The sequence below is a fragment of the Onychostruthus taczanowskii genome, unplaced genomic scaffold (assembly GCF_017590055.1).
Source record: "Onychostruthus taczanowskii isolate IOZ18803 unplaced genomic scaffold, ASM1759005v1 scaffold2, whole genome shotgun sequence".
Lineage (NCBI taxonomy): Eukaryota > Metazoa > Chordata > Aves > Passeriformes > Passeridae > Onychostruthus > Onychostruthus taczanowskii.
This window is the reverse complement of record NW_024499239.1, coordinates 20829262-20853571: the sequence shown is the minus strand read 5'-3', so window position 1 is coordinate 20853571 and position 24310 is coordinate 20829262. Positions and strand designations below refer to the sequence as shown.

The 24310-nt window shown below is 42.2% G+C and overlaps 2 protein-coding genes across 2 annotated transcripts; both read right to left on the bottom strand.

Moving 5' to 3' along the window:
* Positions 1-9162: 9162 nt before the first annotated feature.
* On the bottom strand, positions 9163-19163 carry LRPAP1 (LDL receptor related protein associated protein 1). The gene is made up of 8 exons (XM_041403063.1): positions 18941-19163; positions 14347-14491; positions 13885-14009; positions 12458-12578; positions 11896-12054; positions 11279-11361; positions 10197-10373; positions 9163-9880 (listed from the first exon to the last, which is right to left on the bottom strand). Exons 1-8 carry the CDS (start codon positions 19118-19120, stop codon positions 9815-9817), a joined length of 1056 nt encoding a protein of 351 aa, XP_041258997.1. The 5' UTR covers positions 19121-19163; the 3' UTR covers positions 9163-9814.
* A 2065-nt stretch (positions 19164-21228) lies between these two features.
* On the bottom strand, positions 21229-22594 carry LOC121335100 (C-C motif chemokine 3-like). The gene is made up of 3 exons (XM_041402897.1): positions 22426-22594; positions 22082-22187; positions 21229-21494 (listed from the first exon to the last, which is right to left on the bottom strand). Exons 1-3 carry the CDS (start codon positions 22529-22531, stop codon positions 21410-21412), a joined length of 297 nt encoding a protein of 98 aa, XP_041258831.1. The 5' UTR covers positions 22532-22594; the 3' UTR covers positions 21229-21409.
* Between the last annotated feature and the right edge of the window lie 1716 nt (positions 22595-24310).

The window sequence follows — 24310 nt, the reverse complement described above, 5'->3', positions numbered from 1 at the left end:
TGATCTGTTTTTTAAATTTCAGTACAACTGGAATGGCCTGGGCTTCCTGGGCCAGGTTTATCTGAGTTCTTCAGTCAAGGATCCTCCCCTGGAGCCTTGCAAGGTTAAATCTCTTATTATGGGACTATATCATATTTAAGATGAGAACAGCTTGACTGATGCATTGAAATGCAGTGTTTTCCATGACGATATATAATGAAATCGCAATATTGATATTGCAAAAATCTGTTTACCAGGAAAATATATTACCCACGGTCTCTACAAAGGCTGTCTTTCTGAACTTTACTTGCATTAAATTTGGGACTTGTAGCATGGGTAAGGATTTGACACAATAGTAAAGGTCATCAGATTGCTGCTGGCCTCACAGAGGAATCACAGTTTAAAAAAATGTATTTTTCAGGTTGAGCAGGGCTGTGAATCTGTGCATGCACATGGTTTTCTGTGCACATGTGTTTGTGTATATCATAGTAATTTCTATTTCTTTTACATTTTTTTAATTTCACTTGAATAGGACAAATAGAACAGATGACTTTCTGTTTTAGTTTTTTAGTTAGTTTTTTTTTTAGTTTAGTCTTTTTTAAATTCGCTTTATATCCTCATGCACTAAGTTATATTAGGAGCTGAAGCAGGAGGCCAAGCCATATTATTGCATCTGTTAAAAACTGGTTGGTTTTTGTTTCAGTAGTACTTGCAGGTTGTACATCCCTGTCAAGTTACAGGCTTGACATTTCTGTTGAAGGAACTGGAGCTTTCTCACTGGAACAATAGGAGGTCACAGAAATGGCAAACTTTTTTCCTAAATGAATAAAATCATGTGCCTTCAACTTCCACTAGTGACCCAGGGGCAATGGAAATCAAACCATAGTCCTATTAGCAGGCTTGTGCTTGTTCACACACCTTGCATAAAAACATGTGCATGAGTGATCTAAAATACAGAAAATACAGTTTGTGATTTCTGTGGGATGACTCCACATACAGAGCTTTTTGCAAAAAAAAAAAAAAAAAAAAAAAAATCTTCCACACTTTTGGAAATAAATGCAACTTGTAACTTCTGATGATAAAAAAAAGGGATTTGCTCATTTTTAATTTAGCATTCTATCAGAGTCAGATCTCTTCCTGTTTTCACCAGAAGCACAAGTATTAATTACCAGAAGAACAAGACAATGTGATGTGGCTGGCACTTCTGAAAGGTGTTCCTGTAGGACTTTTATGTGGCAGAAGTGCTCTTGGTGATAAGAAAAAGCTGTCATCAAGTGCAGTGTTTGGGCATAAGCACTGGTGAGCTGTGTGTGCACCTCTTTCTTCCGGACAGACCTACTGCCAAATGTAACTGCTGCTTCCATGGGGCTTATGGTATTGTTCATAAGCTGCCATGGAACAGTTTTATGTGCAAATATTTGGGTGATGGAATTTTCTCCAAGGTAACGTGCTGCAGGATGGAGGGCTGGAGTTTGCAACAATGCAAATAGTTGTCTGGGTTTTAATAAAACTCCGGCACCTAGTTGTGGAAAATGCCAGTAGATGTCTTTAGGCATGTAAATATTTGTGAAAATCTGCCCTGAGAGTTGTTTTTCAGCAAATGGCTTGGAAAAAAAATCCTAATTTTTCCTCTCTGCTGTAAACAAACCAGTTTTAATTAGTGTAGCTTGGAGAACTATATTTGAATTTGAATTATGAGTGATTACATTTTTTGTGAGATGCTGAAACATGCAGCCCTTGGTAAGTTTCTCTTCTAGTTTGTCTGGAATAACACACATACTTGGTACAATAACCACAGGAAGAAGACACAGTATTTTATGAGTTACTGTTAAAATTATGGGGATTTTTTTTTTAAGATGACAACGCTGTTACATTTTTATGTCACCTTTTCTTTGGGAAGATCCTCAGCTCTCATTTGACCAGTCATACAAACAATGTTCTACAATCTAAATTGAAAGGAATGGTTAATTCAATCTCATACAGCAATTAGAACAAGCAAAGCACAGTAAGGCTGGGAGAGTTAAAAGTAATTAAAAGTAATTTTTTGTAAGGAGCAGGCCTGCACCAAACACAGCACAGACAGCTGGGCAAAAGAGGCGAATGTGTGTTCGGCTTTGGTACAGCCTTATCTCGAGTGCTGCGTGCAGTTCTTGGCCTCGCAATTTAAGAAGCAAGGGCAGGATGTGTGCAGAGAGCAACAAAGCTGGTGAAAGGGCTGGAAGTGCTCTGCGGGGAGGCAGAGGGCTCTGGGTTTGTGTTGTGTGGAGCAAAAGAGGCTGAGGGGTGACCTCATTGCTCTTTGAAGCTTCCTAAGGGGAAGCAGAGAAGAAGGTGCGGAGCTCTTCTTGCTGGCATCCAGAGATAGGATGTGCAGGAATGGCGCAAAACTGCACCATGGAAGGTTTAGATTGGACTTAGGGAAGCATTTCTTTACCAAGAGGCTGGTCAAACACTGGAATAGGCTATCCAGAGAGGTAATTCTTGTCCCAGGCCTGGCAGTGCTTAAGAGGCTTTTGGAAAATACCCTTAATAACATGCTTTAACTTTTTGTCAGCGCTGAATTGGTCAGGCAGGGGGATTAGTTGGTAGATACTGCTCCCTCCCCATTAAAATATTCTATTCTATTCTATTCTATTCTATTCTATTCTATTCTATTCTATTCTATTCCTATCCCATTCCATCCCAAACTAGACAGGCTTCAGAGCAGCCTCACTCTGAGTGATATCAGTTGGTTATTGATAAATCAGCTATCAATTTTCTCTGAAAGACTGGAATATAAGTGACAGGAAAATACATGTTATCCATGACCTGGATTCTGATAGAAGGAATAGCTTTGTAAGACAGTGAGCAGGTTTACCAAAGTGCAGCTGACATGTGAACTTTGAATTTAGTAAAAACTTGAGGGTGAGTGAACTTTAAAACTTCTATACTTTCAAATGCTTGCCTGCATCAGGGCATCTAGAAATTCAAATTTATTATCCCACTGTGTACACAGAGGCGTATGTAACATCACCATTTTACTGAAATAATACGTGTCAACTTATTTGAGGAACATGCACTAAGGGGGGTGGGATCAGAAAGCAGATTTAGCATGACAGTAATTTTTCTCTACATTATATGGTTGTGAAATCCTTAAAAAGAAAAATAAATAAATAAAAAAGCCCTAGCATCTGCTATTGTATAAGTTAAATTTTTCTCATATGTGGGCTGAGCTGGCAATTTATGGATAGTCCATATACAGAAAATAGAGCTGATTAGATGTTCAGAAAGGAACCTGCTCTTTGGATACTGGAGTTTTATTATGTAATGAATCACTCAGATTCATCTTTCCCCATATCTCTGCCAAATTTGGAGGATGAACCCCATGGCCTGCCTTTGGCTGCTGTAACACTTTGTCCTTTTACTGTCAACAGCCAGCAGTACTGGACACAAATTGAGAAGCACAGGAAAGTATCTTCCCGGGAATTTGATGAAGCAGGTAGGTGTCAGCAGAGAACCAGAAAGCAGCAGCTGTTCTTTGGCAGCACTGGCAAAAGGGCAGCACCACAAAATGTGTGTGTGTAAAGAGCAAAGTGCTGTGAAACAGAGAGCACCGTAACCTGAAAGGAGGGTGCCCCTAATTCTGTGTTCAGCTGCACCAGTGTCATTTACAGTGGCTGGGGGGTTTGGTAGAGATGGATCAGGTCTGCTGAAAGACCAGGACCTGATCTTGGATTTGCTGTCTCTGTGTTTTCTATGGTGAATCACAGAACTGTGATAGTGGTGACCATAAAGTGACCAGCAGCAATAGCTGTGGGAATGCCTCTCCTGCCGTGACAGCCCCACGTGTGCTGCTTTGGAGCTCTGCAGACAGCAAATACAGTGGGAACAGTGAACCAGCTTAGAGCCTCTCACTGCTGTTCTGTCTGGGAAATTGTCAAGGTGCAAGTTGCAGCCTGCAGCTGGCCACATGTGCAGTGTGGCCTGTGATGGGAGCCCTGTCCCTCTGTCCATCAGCAGGGAGCTTGCCCTGAGCACTGCAGGGAGAGACAGAAGAACTGGATAACAGAAACCTGCTGGCCAAGCAGCACCACTGCCCATGTGAAGATGCCAAACTAACTGCGCCCTGCTCTGTCTCTGCTGTAAGTGGTCAAAGCTGAACAGGGTGAGTTGCTCTGTTCCTAGGCTGGAAGGAGATGATGAAAAGTTCATGTTTTTTTCATGGTATGCTTGTGGCTAAACAGGGTCACTCCTTTTCCTCCTGTAATCCCAGAAACATACTGTGGTAGCACTTTGATCTGGAATTCTGACGGAATTCTGAATGTCCTATTTAGTTACATTGGCTGTTTTGGTCTTTCAAAAGTTCTAGTACAGCTGTTTGTACTAGATATGGCATTAAAATGAGAAGAAAAACAATTCCTAAGAACATCTCTGGAAAAATCTTGTTCTCATCCTGAATTAATAATCATGAATAAAAACTTTGTTTTGCAGTTCTGCAAAGAATAAGGGTCAATTTGTGCAAGGCCTAATTGGTGGCAAGGCTTTAGTGACACCAGCAAACTGAGGCTAATTCAAACGTGGTTTAGGACATCCATCCCAGACATAAACGTGAGACCCAGAACTTGGATCTGAAATGGTGGAAAATGGACTCTCTCCCCACTGAAGAACCATTTAGTTAATGGTTTTGGTTCAGATGTCTTCTTGAATTAGAAACTGAAATTTGATTTTTGACTAAAGGACCCAATGCCAGGTATTGTAAATTATTGGTTTTCATATGTGTTTCCAGTTCTCAGTGTGTTTATTCTTAAAATAGTGTAGCTCCCTTCTCTCTTTAAAGTGCTTGGAAAATTTCAACTGTAGAATGTTAAACAGCATTTTATTTTAGTAGGAGGCTTATTTCAAAGTGATTCAACACTCACTTTGCCTATAGAAATTGGCAGTTTTGCATTACAGTAGAGCAGCTATTGAGAGGCAAACTTGGAGACTGAAATGGTTAGTTTTATTAAAATGGACAGCTTTTGTGCTAAATTAATGCATCATTGAAGGAACAAAGTTCACATATTAAGCATTAATATCTGTGTACTGTTTCTGATTTAGGAGAGTGCTCTTTTGTTGAGTGGTGGGATAATATACTTGAACATTTGGATATGAAAGTGCTTTAAAGGCTATTGGTAAAAGCACTTGTATTGCAAGTGTTGCTGTACCAAATATGGCTCAACTTGAAATATTTACTGTGGAGGAAAGCTTATGAATTTATTTTGGCTCTACTGGACAGAATTTATGAATGCTTCCATTTTATGCCTGTAGATACTAGTAAAAGAAATCCATGCAGTCTTTTTTTTTGTAGATGAATATCCTGCTTCCCAATAGGCACTAGCTGAATAGACTGAAATACGTTAACTGCATGGTGTATTTGGAAATGTTGGTTTTGGTATTTAGCAGCACTTTGTTAAAGAACATAATGCATACAGAAAATGCAGCACCCAGCTCTCAGTTACAAAGGTAGGTCTGTTTGTATTGAAAGCAACAATCTATTCTATTTGCTCACTTAAATTACTTTATTTCTTCTATTCTCATTAAACCCTATGGAATGAAAAAATGTATTTAAAATATATTTTAGAAGTTCCTGTGTACTACTTACTGGTAAATGCTCAGCCAAGATCAGCTGTTGAGGCAGCACATTCTGGAAGCTAAGGTGGTTTCTCTGTCTCTTGCTTTTTACCCTAATCTGCATTAAGCCTGGCTTGAGGGAACCCCGCAGGGAGAGCTGGACACAACGAGCAGGAGTGCCCAGGCAAGGATCCTGCTCCCACCAGATCCTGAGCACAGGGATCCCCTCCTGCAGAAACAGGATCTGAAAAGGCAGATGCCACTTCACCTGACAAAATGTAAATGATCTCTACTTGGTAAATTTAAATATTCCTGCTATTGCCAGATATATCATTCATCAGGACCCCATGGGAGGGGAGAGGGGAAATTATTGCAGCAATAAATCTGCAACAGTGCTGTTCCTTATCTGTTTTGGTAGAATGATGCCATCTTAGCTGCTGTACCAACATGTAGGATGTGCTTTTTTAAAGAAAGGCTTGGTTATTTTGGTTGCATTTAATGCCTTATGTATTTATTTCCCTCACCTTTCCACCCCCCTTTCTAACAAATAAAATCTGTCCTACATGAAGTCACTGACATGTTTACTTAAATTGAGGTTCTTTTCAGGGCAGAATTTGACTGACTATAGAATTATTATTAAATGGTCTGGGTTTTTTTGTTTTTTTTTTTTCTTCCAAAGAAATGCAGTTCTTTTCTCCTTTTTTTTGCTCCTACTTTTGTATTTCAAATTGTTTCTCAGAGTGGTTTAAAAACTTGTTAATTTGAAAAATTACAAAAGGATCAGCTCGAACACCTATTAAGGAAGAGAAGACTCAACCACTGTATAAAAGTGTTAGTTCTTTCCTTTTCAGATGCCTCTTCCATGCAACCCATGAACTCCATTATTCACCCCTTACAAGGTACAGGACTGCAGGTATATCTCATTTTACACATTTTTTCTTGGCTCTGAATTTTTGTTGTTATTTACAGAAACACTGGAGTGGTGACTCAAGTTATTTTTTAATCTTTAATATCTCAAACACTACCCACTCTTGTTATTTTGACTGCATGAACAGTCTTTGGCGGACTAAAACTGCAACAATAAACTGAATTGTACATATATTGATGCAAGTGAGGTGCAGACCACAGAAACTAGAGTGGAATCAGGCTTTACACCCCCCTAGCCTGTCCCAAATCTTAAAAAGCAGGGAAAGCCCTGAGGAGCCTTGACAGGAGCAGACCATTGCTCATGCTTTCCCTTATGCTGCTGTACTCTAACTCAGCCACAGACTATTCCAAGGGGAAGCTGGGTGCAGGGGCAGCAACAGCCTCTTTATTTTGTTCTCCTGTTGGTTTGTGTGCCCAGGCTTTGGGCCCGATGACTCATTAACAGCTCTGCTCAGTAACTGGAGTGACTCTGCTGACCCCACTCTCCAACCTTTGCCTCTGATGAGCTGTGACTCGTTCCCAGTTTTACATTACTGTAAGTATTTTGTCAGCCTCTTGTACTTTGCGGCACTTGCCAAGCATTCTCTCTGCTTGAGCCCACCTGGCCTTTGAGCCCAATTACTGTCGTGGTGTGGTAGGTAAAGACAGCACAGCCACTGCCTGGTTCAGCCATCGCCTCTTTAAAGCCTCTGCTGCAGCCCCTCTGCACTTGTTCAGTAACTGATCAGACCCTGGTTATTCATTCCATGAATACAGCACCTTCTGCTGTTCCAGACTTCAGAAATTCTTGGATAAGCATATTCTACTTCAGGTAGACACTGAAGATGAAACCCAGCTTTGTGCTGTGCCCTCCTGTGCGGAGCACACAGCTGCTGTGCCTGCCTTCAGTGCAGGCTGAGATGTGCTGCTTTCCCGTGGGCAGCACATCTCCCTCAGCAGCAGGATCTGAATGTGCCCTGTGAAAGCTGCTCCATTCCCTACAACCCTGCCAGGACTGCTCAGCAGCAGTGCCTCAGTGCTTTGTGTAGCTCCTCTCTATTGTGCTTGCAGGGCATCTCGACGTTGGAAGGAAGGAATGAATCTGTGTTCTCAGAATGCTAATATATTATTTTATGATATTATATTATATTAAAGAATAGTAAACTATACTGTAGTAAAGAATACAGAAAGGATACTTACAGAATGCTAAAAAGATAATGAAAAGTCGTGACTCTCTCCACAGTCCCGAGACAGCTTGGCACTTATTGGCCATTGAGTCAAAACAATTCACACCCAAAACTAATGAAAAAATCACCTGTTGATAAACAATCTCTAACTACATTCCAAAGGAGCAAAACACAACAAAAGCAAATGAGACAATTATTGTTTTCCTTTTTCTCCAAGGCTTTTCAGCTTCCCAGGAGAAAAATCCTGGGCATTTTCTGAAAACAGGAATTTTTCAGAAAATATGAATGTAACATCTCTCCTCTGCATGTGCATTTACTGCATGTGTCTAAATTCTTCACCCAGGGGCCATTGCTGTGGGACCCTCCACACCCAGCCTACAGCCACCAAACTGACCTGCAGCTCACAGATTTGGTTCTCACCCTGCCAAAGGGGAAACTGAAGGACATACTGAAGTCTTTGCTTTCTAACATAATATAGATTAATTTCTGTTCTGCATTCACAGGGAATTGATGTAGACAAACATGTAAGATAATACAGCTACTGCTCTGATAGAGAAGCTGAGCAGCCCTTAAAGACATAGTCTGGGGAAGAAGTGTGTAGCATTTGAAAAAAAAAAACCAAAGCAGTTTTCTCATAAATGGCCTGCAGCTTTTTTCAGATTTACTTTTTTAGCTTGCCAACTAAAGGTATGCCATAAACTACATGAACAGAGCTGTCTCTAAGGAGACTGCTAATATTAGTGGTGGCTTCTTATTGTGATGGACAGCGATTCTCTGCAATATAAATAACTCTTAGCTTACATTAAATTAAAAAATAAAAAAAAGAAAAAAAATTCTAATTTCAAAGAAAATCTCAAAGTAAGACTGCTACCAGTTTTGGTTCAGATCCCTTGCACATGAAGATACAGTTTTTAAGTAAAGAATCGTGTTACTTTTAAACCACAATGATCCAGGATGAGTGGCCTATTCTGACTGAATGGGTCTCTTCAGTATTTCTCATGGAATAGGCAGGGAGAGCCAGGCTTGAGGACAGCTGCCTGATGCAGCACACCTCAGCACTGCCATCTGTGAGGGACAGAGCTCCAACCAAGCAGCTGTAATGATGCACCCACACTGGACCTTGGCCTTATTCCTGGAAGAGTTTCATTTGAAACTTTCATTTGAAATAAAGGGTCGGCTTTGTTATTATAGACAATTTCAACCCACGTGTCTGATGTCTGCCAAAATTCTGACCAGAAAAATCTGGTCATGAAAGGAGAAGGGATAATAATCTTACTGGAGATTGCACTGAAATATACACTCAGAGATAAGCTGCTTTAGAAATCTTTCTGCCTATTCAGAACATAGAAACACATCCTTGTGGTGCAAAACTACCCCTCCTCTCTCTTAAAAGCTGATGTGTGAATGAACATTACAGGAATTAGCAACATGCTCAAAAACCAGGTCTGGTTACTTCTCACTATATGAAACGGAAGGTGAAAAAAAAGCCTCACCAGTATTCGTTTTGATTTTTTTTAATGACCAAGTGTAGCAAAACCAAAGCAACCGTGAACAAGATAATTGTACACACACATGTTAGTCAATAACTAAACTGTGTAAACTGACCTCAGTACTTGTTCCCTTGTTACTCCCTCCCCCTCTCACAGGAAAGATTCATTTACAGTGCAGCAGTGCAGCTCTGAGCCACTGCTCAAAGTCAGTAAAAATATTTTTGTAACCTTAAGTAGGAAATGTAATAGGCCAAGGATTGAAATAAAGACTTTTCAAGTCTCTGCTTAACCTTCCTGTACCTCAGTGTTTGCTTTCATTGATCAGAATACCTTACCTGACTATAAGATTAGTATTTTTTTACTAGCAGAAATCCTTTGAGAGTTCACATATTTTTTCCTTTTGACAAAACTGATTATTTCAAAGGCTGCTACTTGATTCAGAAGTAAGATTTTTATGATCCAAGATGTGCAACCTAAGTATTTAATCTAATAATTTAATTTTACAGTGCAAATACAAAATTGGTAATTAAGTAGACAAAAAAATATTACAGGACACTCTGTTCAATCCTTACTATTTCAGAAGGACTCCTTGGTAAGCCCTGTTCAAAAACCACATTAACTGCTTTGTGTTAATAGACTGATCCCATGAAGCAGAACAAATTCTTATAGTTCATTGTGTTGAAGACCTTGAGAGATTCTGCTGGATAAGTCTTGCAAGTGCTTCTTTACCTATCAGGAAAACAAAACACATAAAATACATTTCAGGAAGACAATAAATTATCAATATAGTAATATATTCAGATTTTGCTACGAGTATTTGTAACAACAGAAAGAGCAGAGAGCAGGAAGATTTCAGGCCTTTTAGAATTATGTTTATAAAAAACAATTATGTATATGCTGTACTAAACATGGAGAACAGATGTGTCTTGAACTCCCCTTCTGGAATTCATTCAGCTTGCATGAAAAATCAGCACTGGATAATCTACTTCCCCTCTGCTACTGAGTTAAACTTTCAACATGTATGTAACACTGGATTTATACAGACCTTATATCCTAGTTCTTTTGTCTTTTCTTGAAGCATGGCATATTTCTCTTTGTTTCTGTTCAGATGATCCTTGTCTCCAGTTCCCTCTACGTGCTTCAGTTTCTGGTGTGAAATCTCTAATTGTTTCTGGTAATGATGGTGCTTTTCAATTTTTGCTTCAAAATGTTTCAGCTCCTCCTAAGATAACAAATACACACAGCTTCAGAAGAGTTGTTTTCCAAGCCTTCCTTTCTCTTGCCAAGACACTCCTAATGATACTTTACTAAGTCAGGAGCAGAAGGCTTTTTCAGTTCCCTGCTTCTTAAGAATGTCTGGACAACCCATTACCATCACCACCAGACTGCTGATTTTGAAAGCAGTGCTGAAAACGACCCACTGCAGAGTCCTCAAAAGGAGACTGTGGGTGGCTGTGAGGTGCTACAAGATGAGAGCAGAAAACACCAAGCAAAAATTTAGGCATAAGAACAGTAGACTGAGGGGAGAGAGACCAATTTTTAAAAAAGCCTCTTTTTAAAATCTGATAAACAGGCAGAGTCAGATTTAAAAAAAAAAAATCAAATCTTTATATAACTTGAATTGAATAAAAGTGGTATGAATTGCACAGGAATGGATTTCTCTATTATTTCTCTATTATTTTCTCTATTATTTCCTTATCACAATAGCTTTGTGTCAGCTCAACACAGTTCCAACATGGGAAGTTAACAGTACAAGAGATGAGCATGAGAGGAAAATTGCTGGGTATAGAGATTGCAGTGCTTCCCAAGGACATAATTAAGACATTCGTAAGAGGGGTAAATCTGGTGCCTTGACAACAAAGAAGAGGAACCTGATCTTTCAGAGATTCAAAATATGCAACAGTTGTTTTGAGAGGATGCAGAATTTTCATTCTGCTGATTATAACAGAACCAGCATATGATTAAGTTATACACATGTCTATATATCTGAAGTATTCAAAAGGCAGCATGACTTTTTTATGGTGGCTGGAGGGTAATACAGAAGTTGCTGCAATCAGAGTAACAGCAAGTGTTTCTTTATGCGGCAAAATATCTTTCTTCAAGAGAAGTCACTGGAATTCTACCTACCCGAAAAGATTCAAGTTCTTTCTCAGTGAAATTAGCTGATTTGGCCATGTCCCACAAATCAATCACTCTTGGTTCTTCAAATTCTAAACAAACACATATAACAAAATGAAAATCTGGACACAATGCTTTTAATGCCCAACTTCTATAAAAGATGAAGAGAGATGCTTTCTCACATACATATAGTTAAGAACAGAGACAATAAGCACTGCATTTCTAATAGATCTATTTAGATGAAAAGGGAAAGTATCCAAGTACTGCATAAAACTAGATACTAGTACTAGGTAAAACAAGCAGGTTTTTAAAAGCAAAAAAGTCAAACCTGAGGAAGTGGATAAAGGCATTGCTTGCTCTGCATGTTGTCTCATCTACTTGCCCTCCTGGGGGGGCAATATCCCTTCTGATGAGGGCAAGGAAGACAGAACTATCCTCTTAACACACTGACTATGCTTTCAATAGGCTTCCAGTGTTTGGTTCTAAACAGGACTGGCTGGCTCTATCTCTTCAGCCCACTGTGGTACACGACACACTGTGATACTGTGACTATGCCCTTGCCCAATGATTTTAATTTTTTAAAAATAAATGAATCCCAAGGAAGCACAGACCCCGCTGTATCGTACCACTGGTTGTGTCATATCCCTGGTGACTGACTTTTCGCAAACGTTCAAACCCCTGATTGATGCTTCTTAACTTCTCCTTGAGTTCTCTGTGTTTGTTGTGCAAGATTTCCTCTTTCACCAGGTTCTCCTCGGATGGATTGATAACATTTTTGTGCATATCTGTTGAAGAACAGTAAGTATTATTGATTGTGGGTCAAATCTTGATAGCTCAAAAACGCCAGAAATCCCCCAAATCTGAGGTGAATAAAAAATGCTAAGTGCTTAGGATTTGAGTGCAAATAAAGATGGTGAGATAAAGCATGCATTTTGTGCAGACTTTAGAATCGCATTTTGCAGCAGTGAACTTAGGCTTGCTCCATAATTTCCTTTAAACTGCAATGGCCATCAGGCCAGGTCAAGAATTTTGGCAGCTAATGCAGAACTAAACCCTGGAAAATGCCAGCACCTGCAAGTGGTTCTGACAGAAATGTGAGGAGTTTCAAAGAAATTTGGAAGTGATGGAAACAATGGGCAGAGAAAAGAGATGTACTGATCTTGAAACATCAGAGAAATGTTCAGGCACCTTCTGTTCTGCTCACAGTCTCCAGCAGAATATTGTATTCACGAATCTTTTCTTTGTGATGCTTAAATTCTCGCCAAAGCTTATCCAATTCCTCATCAGAGAACTTCCCAGAGGTCTTAGCCTGAAAGAAACATGAGCTCATTATCCTTTCCAGGCCAAATGCTTTAAGTGCCCTCAACTGCCAAAACGTCTTCCCACTTCTCACCACATTTAGAAAATTAAGTGCAGCTTTTCTTTAGATCTTTTGTTTTAATTCTCTTAATATTTGTATGTGGTCAGGATTTAGATGTTGATGGATAAGATGCATTTAATCATGTCAAAAGAAGTTTGCTTCAGACTTATAAAGCTGGGCTTGTTATGGACTACCCAGTGAAGTGTGTCTGGCATTTCTGTTCCATGGGAAACAATTTAATGTAGAAATAAGGGCCATGGAGCTCCACAGACAACTGTAAGGGAACCACTTGCATGAGGGATGCAGCCTGATATTAAACACAGTCATGTGAAGATTTTATCACTCTGCTGTGCACTTGCTCTCTAACTATTAAGTAAGCCCTGCTCACACAGCTGGGACAAATCTGGTGGCATACTTGCTGCAATGCCTGATCAAAAGTGAATGTTTTTGAAACCTATTCAGACCGCCTTTTTTTTTTGCTTAGGGAATATTTCTCCTATTGCACTTTACTGTTCCCCAAAGCACAGGACATCATGTTCCTTGCCAAAGCTGTATCTAGTGACAGTAACATTTTAAAATCCAGCAAACCTTTTTTCTGCTTTACTATCACTGCACTAGACTCATGGGAGAATTCTTTAGATTTACCTGACTAGTTGCTTCTTAAAATTTGAATTATTTAATTTCTGAAGATTATAACTTTGCCAGTTTTAACTGCCTAAACTTGACAATACATCTTTCACTTTTTATGCATGAATGCAAATCCTGAAAATTTTCAGTTGAATACTAGGTTGAGAAAGCCCTTATTCAAAACCCTTCCCCACAATACACTTCACTTTTAGACAGTCTACAAAATGGTTCTATTTTAAATGCATCTTTTTAAAACATCCACAAACAACATTAAGAAAACCAGGAAAAACACCATAGATATACTACCACACAGTGTGACAGTCACACTAAGGAAAACCATGAGTTCAGGTCTGTCTGACCTCAGGGGACCCAGACTCCACCCTTCAGATTAATGTGGGTGTTTTATTTGCCAAAGACAAACTGCCACAGCTGGATGGTCTGGATGCAGGTGGGCTTCTCTCAGGGCACAAAGATGTGAGCTACAGAGCAAGGCAGCTTTGTTCAGTACTTAACAAAAGAGTAGTAAAGCCATTAATTTCCAAGTCTGAGTGCTCTCAGAAGACACAGCTAAGAGTTCAGTGAAGAAATACTGATTTCCTACACTCCAGTTCCTGGAAATCTTACTCACCTTGCTCCATAATTTTTCCAGTCTTGGATCATCTAGTGTGTCACTTTCTGTGCCATCTTTAATATAGTTGGTATCAACTAGCTGAGAGTCCTTCTTTCCATTCATTCCATATTTAGTCATAATGACTGCAAGGGAATAGAAGATACAGAAGCATGAGAACTAACTGTGGTGCATGGAAGGTGAGAGATGGGCTACATCTGTGGCTTGCAGAGCTGGACTTTGCAGCTCATGGAGGAGCAGCGAACAGCTCAAGACACAGTGGTCCCAGGTGACCTCTTCTGAAATTATTGGGAGCAAAGGACTCTGTTAGGCTCCTGCAGCTCCCTACTGACCTGCAAAGCACTTGTGTGCTCAATGTGCTCCACAAAGACAACCTGTTGTTGAATAGTTTAAACACAAGTGTCTAACCATGTGTGTGTGTGATGCAAAGTTTAAACTCCTTCTTTCCAAGATGGTCCTTACCATTTAAGTTTCGTCTGAGCTTGGCTTCCTTCTCTCCATCTTCATCCAGCCCTTCAGCCTTTAGCTTTTTCCAGCTCAGCTCATCCTTTTCTTGTATTTTTAGATCACTATGCAACTCCGCCAGTTTCACAGCAGAGAGGTGGAGCTAACAAGAACACAAAAAAGTTTATATTTAGTTATGTCGAGTCCCCTTTTGCTTCAGAGCTACCTCAGGAACCAGTACAGATACATAATAACCAGTATGGCACAGCAATTCTTCTCAAACAACATGCCATTGTCACCACATGTGCTTTCTTGTGGACCATCTTCCAACCATACAGTTATAGTGAGTTGAAAAACTTTATTGGTTAGTACAATTTTTCAGTTTACCAGGTCACTGAGGATGGCCTTGCAGGTCAAAGAGACACTTCATCAGCAATTTTTACTATGATCAAAATGAAAAAAAATATTCTCACATAATTTCTTAACATGGTTTATGTTTTATGCCACTAAAACACACAAAACCCAGAGGTATTCCTGTCTAAGATACTAGGAAAAAAAAAAAAGGTAAAACACTGCGGCTGAAGATAGAAAAAAAAAAAGTTAGTTTAAATGAATGCTAGGTCATCTTGAAATTTTGTGAGCTACAGAGAAAACAGGAACAATGATTAACATGTGGTTGGCTAAGCAGCACTGCTGTGAGTTGATCCTGAACTTCCAGATTTTAGTCACCTTAGTTATTCAGCTTAAAACAAATAAATGTAACAAACCATCTTAATACTTCAGAACCACCTTTTTTTTTTTTTTTTTTTTTTTTTGTGTCTATGTGGTCAAAAACAGGTGGTGAGGTGAGGAGAAGCCCAGAGAAGAGAGGCGATAAAACCCCTCCAGCTACTGCATGCCCAGCTCCTGGGAGCTCAGATCCAGCTGGAAACCACCTGGGCTCATCAGTCCTAGCACAAGTTTATCTATTGGAGGGTTTTTTTTATGATTAAAACCAGCTAACAGATTACAAAAATTCTCATTTTCAGTGAGGAAGGAGTATGTTTAATAAGCACAGACTCAGAGCTCAGTACTGTTTTTAAACATCTGAATGATACTGAAAAGATTCAGTCGTTCCTTTGTGTGTCAGTAGGCTATTTTAAAGTAATTAGGAAAAGTGTAATTACTTTAAGCTGATGCACTTCCTATTGACAAGAATTCAGGAAAGTGTCCACATCATTGTTCATGTTTCCATCATAGGCTGTCCTATTAATTAATCTTGTGCCACAGCATACAATTATTTTGATTTTTAAACTATTTTTTTCCTCTGCATTTTGCACTTGGCTTACTGAAATTACTAAAATCTAGAGCAGTTAGAATCACAGGTAAATAAAATACTTATAGAACACATTAAAATTTCTGATCCCTCTAATAATACTAAAGCAAAGGAGTGTCCCTGCTGTGTCCTTTACCATGTAATTTTGGGGAACTGCTTTACATAAACATAGCACTTAGAAGGAACCACTTTATTTATGGTTCTTAGTATGTGCTGAGTAAAAGAAAAACCTTAATCATGTACTTATTTACTGTTCTGATGCAGGATGACCTGGACAGCCCAAGTGTCACTGCTGCAGTGGCACCAAGTATCACTTTGCTCAGCAAGAATTGTGCCCTGAAGACTGAATGAAAGGTTTGCTACAAATTGTGAAAGGAATGGCCAAGTGTCTTGGTAGTTGGTAGTTTTCTCTGTAGCTCACCAAATTTCAAGCTGACCTAGCATTCATTTAGTCTTTGGTAGTTATGTACTCTAATACTAGTCAGTGTTCAAGTAGCGTGGACATCATAAGTAGTTGGGCTGAGGAAATACAGGAATAAATAGCCAGGCATAATTAGGTAAGAAATAATTTAGCTCCTAAATCTAGTAAACTACTGCAAATATAATAAAATAAAATCTTTTATATGTGACCTCGTCATCAGAAACACACTACTGTATAAAAGATTACACAGTGCAGTTTATGTTAGAGTCCTTCTGCAGTTAGTGCAAGCACATAAACATGTACAGCTTTCTGTTTTCTAGAAGTTATAGAAAAGAATATTAGAACTTCTAAACATAAAGTCTGCAGACATCATTAATCAAACATATTAAAGTCTTAATAAACACTAAGGAACTACATTAAGCCCACTATTCCTTAAGAGAAAACAAGATTCTACTCAAATGTCTCCCAATTAGAGCAATATTTTTCTAATTCTCATTATAATTTAGTAGGAAACTAAAGTAAGTGTCCTTATAAGCATTATAAATCCTTTGAAAGCTTTTGGAAGCCCTTATTAATGTAATACATTATCAATGTAATATATAACATATGTAATATACATGTAATATATGATATATATAATATGTAATATATAATATAATAATATGTAATATTACATATATGTAATATATGTAATATATTATTAATGTAATACAGAGTGGATACATAAGTTAAAGTATTCAGTTCAAGATCCACTTCCTTTAAGGAAGGTTATCCCACGTCGGACCCTGAGTACACCAGGTAAAAAATGTCAATGGTAAGACTCCTCATCACTTTACTCACACCACTCACATGCAGGAGTAACTAACTAGAAGCAGAGGTGAAAAGTTAAGTTTAATGATTAAATAACCAAACAACAAGCTCCTCAAACTCATTCCTTATTCCTCAATCCTTATGCTGCCTGGACATTAACACCCATGATGGGCATCTGGCAATTCTGGGAATGAGTGCTGGAAACTTGTTGAACTTTACAACAATTACATCATTTGCTGTTGGGCTGGCTACAATGATTACCTGCAACATTCTTACCTACACTCTTGCCTCCAAGAGGAAAGAGCTCTTTACTACAAATTTACTATTTATGAAAAGACATCCTGGAGAAAGATCAAGCACTCCCTCCCATTCACCCTCAGGAAAACAAGAAGAAAGTCTGGGTTGCCAGCTTCTGGTCCCATTAAGTAATGTTTTGGGGCTTTTTTAAGGACAGCTTCTCCAGCTGTGTGTTGCAATGCTAAATTGCAGTATCTGACTTTTATGTCAAAACAAAGAAGTTCCCTGTTCTCAGTAGTTTCTCTATTACTACCAAAATAAAGGAATGAAGAGTTCTGCACTGATACATGGAAGTATTTCAAATCAGATGTAACACACAGGCAAAATTTTCCTCTTAATTAATATATTGCCCAGACATACTGAAAAATCACTTTGTAAAGCACATGCTGGGTGACAATTGTACTCAAAAGTGAAGTTTAGATGGTGGCAAATTTCGTTCAAGTGAGTTTTGCATCTCTAAAATCCAGCTCGCACATACAGAATTTACTAAGTTTTAGTTTCTTACTGGCAGAATTAATCCATTTTATATTTTAGCATCTTAACATAGATGACGTAAAGCACCTCAAATTTTAATTCCAGAAGAGCCAGGTATGAACATGAGAAGAGACTGTAATTGGAAAGGTGAGAGGTAACTGACTCATTACTGTCATTATAGATTATTTCTCGTCTCAGTGTTTTATTTTTCAGCTGTCAGTTCAACAGCTGGAGTTTCACTAACACACCTTCCTATGCCCCATTCCATCTGTCTCCCACCGAGGAAAGGAGTAATTTTCATACTCTCCTTTAGCACATTGGGAGGGAGCACTATGGCAGGGTTCTAGTTTTTGGCTGAACCCAGGGATGTCCTACCTCCAATTCAATAGCTCAGGCTATTCAGAATACAGAAGATCCAAAATAAATTTTAACTATATTTCGTTCCTTGAAAGAACTGAACCTTTACTAGTCATCACCCTAATTCCCATGGTCCACAATATTCAGGGCATATCTGCAGTGCATTCTTCTCTTCCCATTGCAGCTCTTCTTTTTAGTTCTAAGTAGATATTTCCACTGTAATGAAATAATTTGACTGTATTTTCACTTTAATTAAACATTTTTTGTAGTCCACTGTGAGAGAAACTCAAGTACCGTTTTGACTCACTGTCAAAATTAAAGCTATCATCTGGGAATGGTGAAACCCATTTGCTGGTCCTCTCGCATTTGTCTACATCACTTGATGTGGATGTAGGCGACACAACCACCAGGGCGGAGGTTTCCTCTTCTCCTGCAGTGAACTTCTGCCCTGTGCCGGGCAGGAACAGAGGCCTTCAGACACATGAGAGCATCACAGTCCTGAACAACACGGCTAAAGCATCCACCCAGCGAGCTCTGGAGCCAAGCGCAGATCCTACACGGCACCATGGGGGCTTCCCCCTCTCTTCCCACTTCCTGGGCATGTGGTTTAGCTGCTGCATTTAAACCCGGGCAGGGGAACACCTCCCAGGGTCAGACACACAGCCTCTCCCGGGACAAGGCTGCTCCCCGCCGCCGGCACAGCCGCCCGGCGCGGGGTTGAGCGGAGCGCTCGCTGCGTGACGGTCGGGACAGCCATGCCCGAAACAGAACAAAAGCAACCGCAGCCCCGAGCCGGGGCCAGACAGCCTCGGCCTCTCCTCACACACAGGTCCCCGCTCCTCCCCATCTCCCTGACGGGGAATGAGTGTCTGAAGCGGCCGGGCCCGACCTCGGAGCTGCCTCCGAGCACCGCCATCGCCCCGCGCCGCCCCACTCACCCGCTGCGCCTTCTCCCAGATCTGGTTCAGCCTCACCACCCGGAACTCTCCGGCCTCCCGCCGCTTGCCGTCGGCGGCCGCCAGTCCCTCGTTGGCCTCCCGGGAGTATTTGCTGGCCTGGCCGGCGGCAGCAAGGAGCAGCGCGGCGGCGAGGGCCGGCAGCACCCGCATAGCCGCCATGTCGAGCCGCGCGGAGAACTACAACTCCCGAGATGCCGTGCGGGACCCGCGTCCCTCCCCCGGCTGGGGACGGGAGGTCGGTGCCGAAGAGCTGTGGCGGGGCCGGCGAGGGTCGGAAATCCAGTCTGCTTTGGGTCTGGGGGGCGTGAGAGGGGTTAGGTTTGAGCTGTTTCTCTTCGTGCCGTTCTCCTCATTCTCCTCAGTGCTTGCTTCACAAAACATGCTGAATATAGCACGCTTTATGAGTAATTTCCCCCCCAACACTTGGTGTTGATGTCAGCTGTGTGAGAACAAGGGGACACAGTGGGCGAACACCACTACTTTCACCAAACAAAGTTTTCAGATATTAACACAATGTCCAAGAGTACACATAAAAAGACGAGGCAGCTCGGGGAATGGAAGAGAAGGATGGGGAGCGGTTCCCCCGTGCTCCCTTGGCGGTGGCAGAGAAGAACACCTGCAGTACCCGGGACAGCACAGAGGGATGGATGGTGGTGTGGGCAGGAGGCTTGTGGGGAATGCAGGGACACCAGGGTTGGGTTGTTCTCCAGGGGTGAAGCGTGGGAATGGCTCTGGTGTGTGCTCACACTGCAGCTCTTGGGCAGGAGAGCCGCTCCTGATGGTGCCAACCTCCCACCTCAGTGCGTCCTCCCCAGGGAGCCAAAGAGTGCAGTGGTCAACAGGCAATTTTGGGAGGGGATTAAGTCAAGCTGTATTAAGACAAAAGCTCCATGATGCTGTGAAAATGCACAGTATTTAATCCCGGGTTGGTATATTTATAAGAACCAATAGATTGCCTAAACTGTAATGAGATTTGTGAAAACAGTGCCCCAGGGAGGATTTTTACTGGACTGTTGTTTTTGCCTTGTAAGTAATATAAATGTCTTGTGTTTTCTCTTTCACATTCTTCCTAAGTCAGGGATTTTCAGTGTTATTAACCTAGAAGCTGTTGCTATAAGACTGAATTGCAGAAGTGGACAAAATTGTTGCACTATGTATTGCATTGAAGAGCAGTTGAATTGAGCTTTGAAGTACAGCAAACTGATGATACAGAAAGAAGTCCATGAGCCTTGCCCAAATCTTGTGCAGATCTACTCATCAATTTTAGGATTTAGAGCTTCTTTTAATGTCATTATTACAGTGTGTGTATGTATTCCTGAGTCATTTTGGAATACATGGTTCAATCTTGTCTGTCATTTGAAATACTGATTGAGTTTTTAGGCTCTCTGCAAATAAATTCTGTGCTCTATAAACTCCAACAGGTTCTCAATCTTCTTCTAGTATTGTGTGTATTTGTGCACAGCTTTATGCATTTGTTTGCCTGAGTTTTTGAGCTACACAAACAATTTTTAGAAACAGGGGCTGCAGCACCATTAGTTTGCTTATGTTTGCTTGTTGGATGTCATTCTCCAGTGCCCTTACCTCTGTGACCCCAAGTGACCAGTTTTTGGTATAGTTCTGTATGTCCTGGCCCAAGCAGAAGTGATGCAGAGCAGAGTGTGGCCCGGGGGCAGAGCTGGTGTCACCTGCAGTGATGTCCCACTCATGTCCCCAGTGCTGGGCAGTGGCATGAGGACAGAGGTGGTGTCAGTGGTGGGGACAGTGCTGCCTGCTCCTGCCTGCTCCTCTGGCAGCACTGTGGCACCGGGTGTGTGTGTGGGGACAGCAGCACCCAGGAGCACCAGGACCTCAGCTCCACCCCTGCAGGGGGCAGGGTAATGTAGGAGGGGGCTAGGAGTGGTGGTGTCAGGTAGTCAAAGACTGTCCTCATCCTCTAGTCTTTGGGGAAAGCATGTCAAAGAGCTGGTTGCAGATGCCCAGCAGGGCTGCCTGGCCCAGGAGATTTGTTACTGGGCTTCACATGTGCTGTGTGGACAGGGCCCCAAGAAATGGATGAGATGCCAGTGTCACCCCACAGGTATGTCTGGGTCATGCTGGGATGCAGGAGCTGAGTCCAGGCTGGAGAGAGGGAAGTACTGTGGGAGCTGTCATGGGGCCACTGAACAGTGGGTAGCAGTGAAACCAGGGAATGGGGAGGGCACGAGGCTTCCCATGGTCACTTCTGTCATGTTGGGGCTCCAGCAGGGACTTCAGAGACACCCAAAGGATTTGACAAGCCAAACATTTTATTCAAGCATTTGTGCAAGCAAAATTTAGTTAGACAAGTGTATGGAAATTGTAATAAATTTTCCCTTTGAAGAAGGATGCAGCTCAAGCACTCTTATTGCAGTCTCATGGTGGGAGTTGAGCCCACTGCCCTGGAGCAGCAGCAGGGACGAGTCAGTACTTCTAAAGCTTCATGTCCTCCAAGAATTTCTGCACCCAGCTGGCACTGGGGTCTGCACACAGCTGTGTCCCCTTCCTGGTGATCAGGCTGTTGGGAAAAACAGTGTTAAGGTGTGGTGTTACATTTTAGTTAATGGTATGCTCTGTCTCACCCCTCAAAAATGTACGGTTTATTCCAAGCCTGCGATGCTCCCCTGAAGTATCACGTCTCTGTATTCCCATTGGCCCAAGTCTTATTCTGCGCCCACTTGGAATCTCCCCGCTAAGCTGTGCGAGGGAGACCAGACCCTCTCTTGGCCCTTCTCTCTCCTAGGCTCTCCCTCTCTCCCCCTCCCTCCCCCTTGCCCCTTCTCCCTCAGAAACCATGCTGCTCCCGGGGGTGGGACCCCCAATAAACCCTCATCTAATTAGCACCCTCAGAGCCGTGTGGAGTCTCCCTGCCTGCTGGCTGTTACCAGCAAACACTCAGTTTAAGTGTTCCTTAGTGTTGCCCTCCGGGGACTCCCCAGGGAGGCCCCACAATCCAACTGCAACACTGAGGCACTCAGTCAGGGCATCAGGGCGCTTTTGCTAGGTCCTCCTGGCAGCACCCTTCCCCATCCTGGATGATCTTGGACACCTTGGGGCCCTGCCCTGGCTGGTGCACCCTGGACTCCAGCAATGTTGGGTACTTACACCACAGCTGGCCTTGGGCAGGTTTTGCTGGTCATGTAGGCAGAGCTGATCACGCTGCGAGCAACGGGGCGTGAAACGTAGGACAAGCAGCAGGGGCTGCTTTCGGCTAATGTGGGGGAAGAAAGATGGGCCCAGTGAGAACCCACACTACGGCAGAGGCTCTGCCTGTGGCTCCCAGAGGATTTGCCATCACCTGTGCTGTGTCCTCTGGGAGCACCCTGAAAACCTCCATCTCTGAGACTTAGTCCCTGCACTGGTGATGACCACCTGCTCCCAGCCTTCTCCATAGACAAGAGGGTCTAATCAGTGGGGATGGGGCTCTCTCCTGGGGAAGGAGAACCTACCATTCTTGAAAGATGGAGCACTCCTGGAGACTCTGAGATCAGCCTCAGCCAGGGAGCAGATGGCCACAAGGAGTAGAACAGCCAGGGCAGCTGCAAGGACCCTCATGGTGCTGGGAAGGCCGAGAGATCCACGAGCGAGGCTGGAGCTGGGGTGTCTGTAGGCTCTCCTCTGCACAGTAGCCCCTCCTCCCGCTGATCTCCTTTTATACCCACACCACTGGGTGGGCACAGGATTTCAGGAAATAAAATGAGTTTATCATAAATATCATGTGAGGTGAAGAAACTGCAGAAAGGGAAGTGCCAGCCACAGGCCTGCGATTTTCAGATTTGAGAGAGAACAAGTCTTATGAGGAGCAGCTGAAGGAGCTGGGTTTGTGTCGTAGTTGAGATGGTCACAATACAAAGCAACACACTCCGTTTTCAGAAGGCTGCAAACCAGATTTTATTATAGCATGCATGCTTTCTATACATTCTTACAAAACTCATAAGTTTACACTTATTGATCACAAAAGACAAACAAGGTGCTTATTGCAATAGACAGTTGCAGTTTTCTCTTATTTATCCTTCTTTCTTTCTTGGTTTCTATGTCAATGACCTTGGTAGAAAATTCTTTCAGGGTTAGACATGGATTCTCTTATCAAACTTCTCTCGGGATCGCAGAAGTCACTGTAAAACCTCTTCCACAGGTTTCTTTGATGGTAGAAGAGGAAGCTCTCCTGAGGGGCACCACTCTGCAACTTTTTGAAAGGCCTGTAGTGAGGTGGAGGTTGCTCTCTTCTCCCAGGTAACAAGTGACAGGATGAGAAAAAATGGCTTCACATTGAGCCAGGGCATGTTATGAAAACGTTATTTTCTGGAAGGGTTGTCAAGCACTGGAACAGGCTGCTCAGGGAAGTGGTGGAGTCACCATCCCTAAATATATTTAAAAGACATGTAGATGTGGTGCTTAGGGACATAGTTTGGTGGTGAACTTTGTAATGCTAGGTTAACAGTTGGGCTTGATGATCTTAAAGGTCTTTTCCAACATAAATGATCCTACAATTTGTTTCTGTGAACTTCATGGTACTGCAGGGGCTGAGGGAACACAAGCGGGGCTGGAGCTGGGGTGGCTGCAGGGTTTTCCTCTTCACAATGCTCAGTCCCTGCTGCTACTTCCCTCCTATTCACTCAGAGTTTCAAGGAGAGAAAATGAGTGCATCATGACAGGGAAATTATGCCAGGATTTCCCAGTTTTGCTGAGCTGGAGATATCAAGGAAACCACAGAAGGGGAAGTGCTTGCAACAGATCTGCAACTTTTCAGATTCCATTTGAATCTCTGGTGGGAATGGCCAGACCCCAAACCCCCAAACACAAGCCCTGCTATTGCTGCAATGACCTGTTGGCGAGAGCCAGGCTAGGATGTGAACTTTACTGACCAGAGTTCTGAGGAAAACCAGAACAAGGCTAAACACTGGAAAACAAGGAGGAAGTAGCAAGTTTCATAGCTTGTTTTCTGAGCGTGCACTGTTGGGGTCTTTAGGAATTGATTATATCCTACCTTTGTCAAGCAAGAATTTTTCTGTATTGGTGTGTCTGAGGTGCCCCCCAGCTGGCAGGTGCAGCCCCTGAGGGGATGGCACGGAGGCAGCTGGTGTCAGTGCCACACTCCCCCGGTGAGCCTGGTTATCCCTTACCCCTGCTAGTGAGAACCACCAGCCACAGGAACCACTGATGACATCATGGACACTCTCAAAATACCTAATTTCTGCAGAAATGAGCCTTTTTGGGTAAATGAGGGTCCAGTGGGTTGTTTGCAGCTGGCTACCAGAGCATCCCTGGCCTGTGTGCTGCCAGACAGGGGGCATGAAGACCCCTAACCTCACCTTCTATGTCAACTGTGTTAGC

Excerpts from the sequence above, each read along its gene's own strand:
- LRPAP1 (XM_041403063.1), bottom strand. The coding sequence starts at position 19,120 with ATGGCGGCTATGCGGGTGCTGCCGGCCCTCGCCGCCGCGCTGCTCCTT. Across the intron at positions 12,579-13,884 it reads TGGAAAAATTATGGAGCAAG|GCTAAGACCTCTGGGAAGTT; the intron begins GTGAGTAAGATT and ends TGTTTCTTTCAG. Across the intron at positions 10,374-11,278 it reads AAGAACTTGAATCTTTTCGG|GAGGAGCTGAAACATTTTGA; the intron begins GTAGGTAGAATT and ends TTGTTATCTTAG.
- LOC121335100 (XM_041402897.1), bottom strand. The coding sequence starts at position 22,531 with ATGAGGGTCCTTGCAGCTGCCCTGGCTGTTCTACTCCTTGTGGCCATC. Across the intron at positions 22,188-22,425 it reads TGCTCCATCTTTCAAGAATG|CCGAAAGCAGCCCCTGCTGC; the intron begins GTAGGTTCTCCT and ends CCCCCACATTAG. Across the intron at positions 21,495-22,081 it reads TGCCCAAGGCCAGCTGTGGT|CCTGATCACCAGGAAGGGGA; the intron begins GTAAGTACCCAA and ends TTTTCCCAACAG.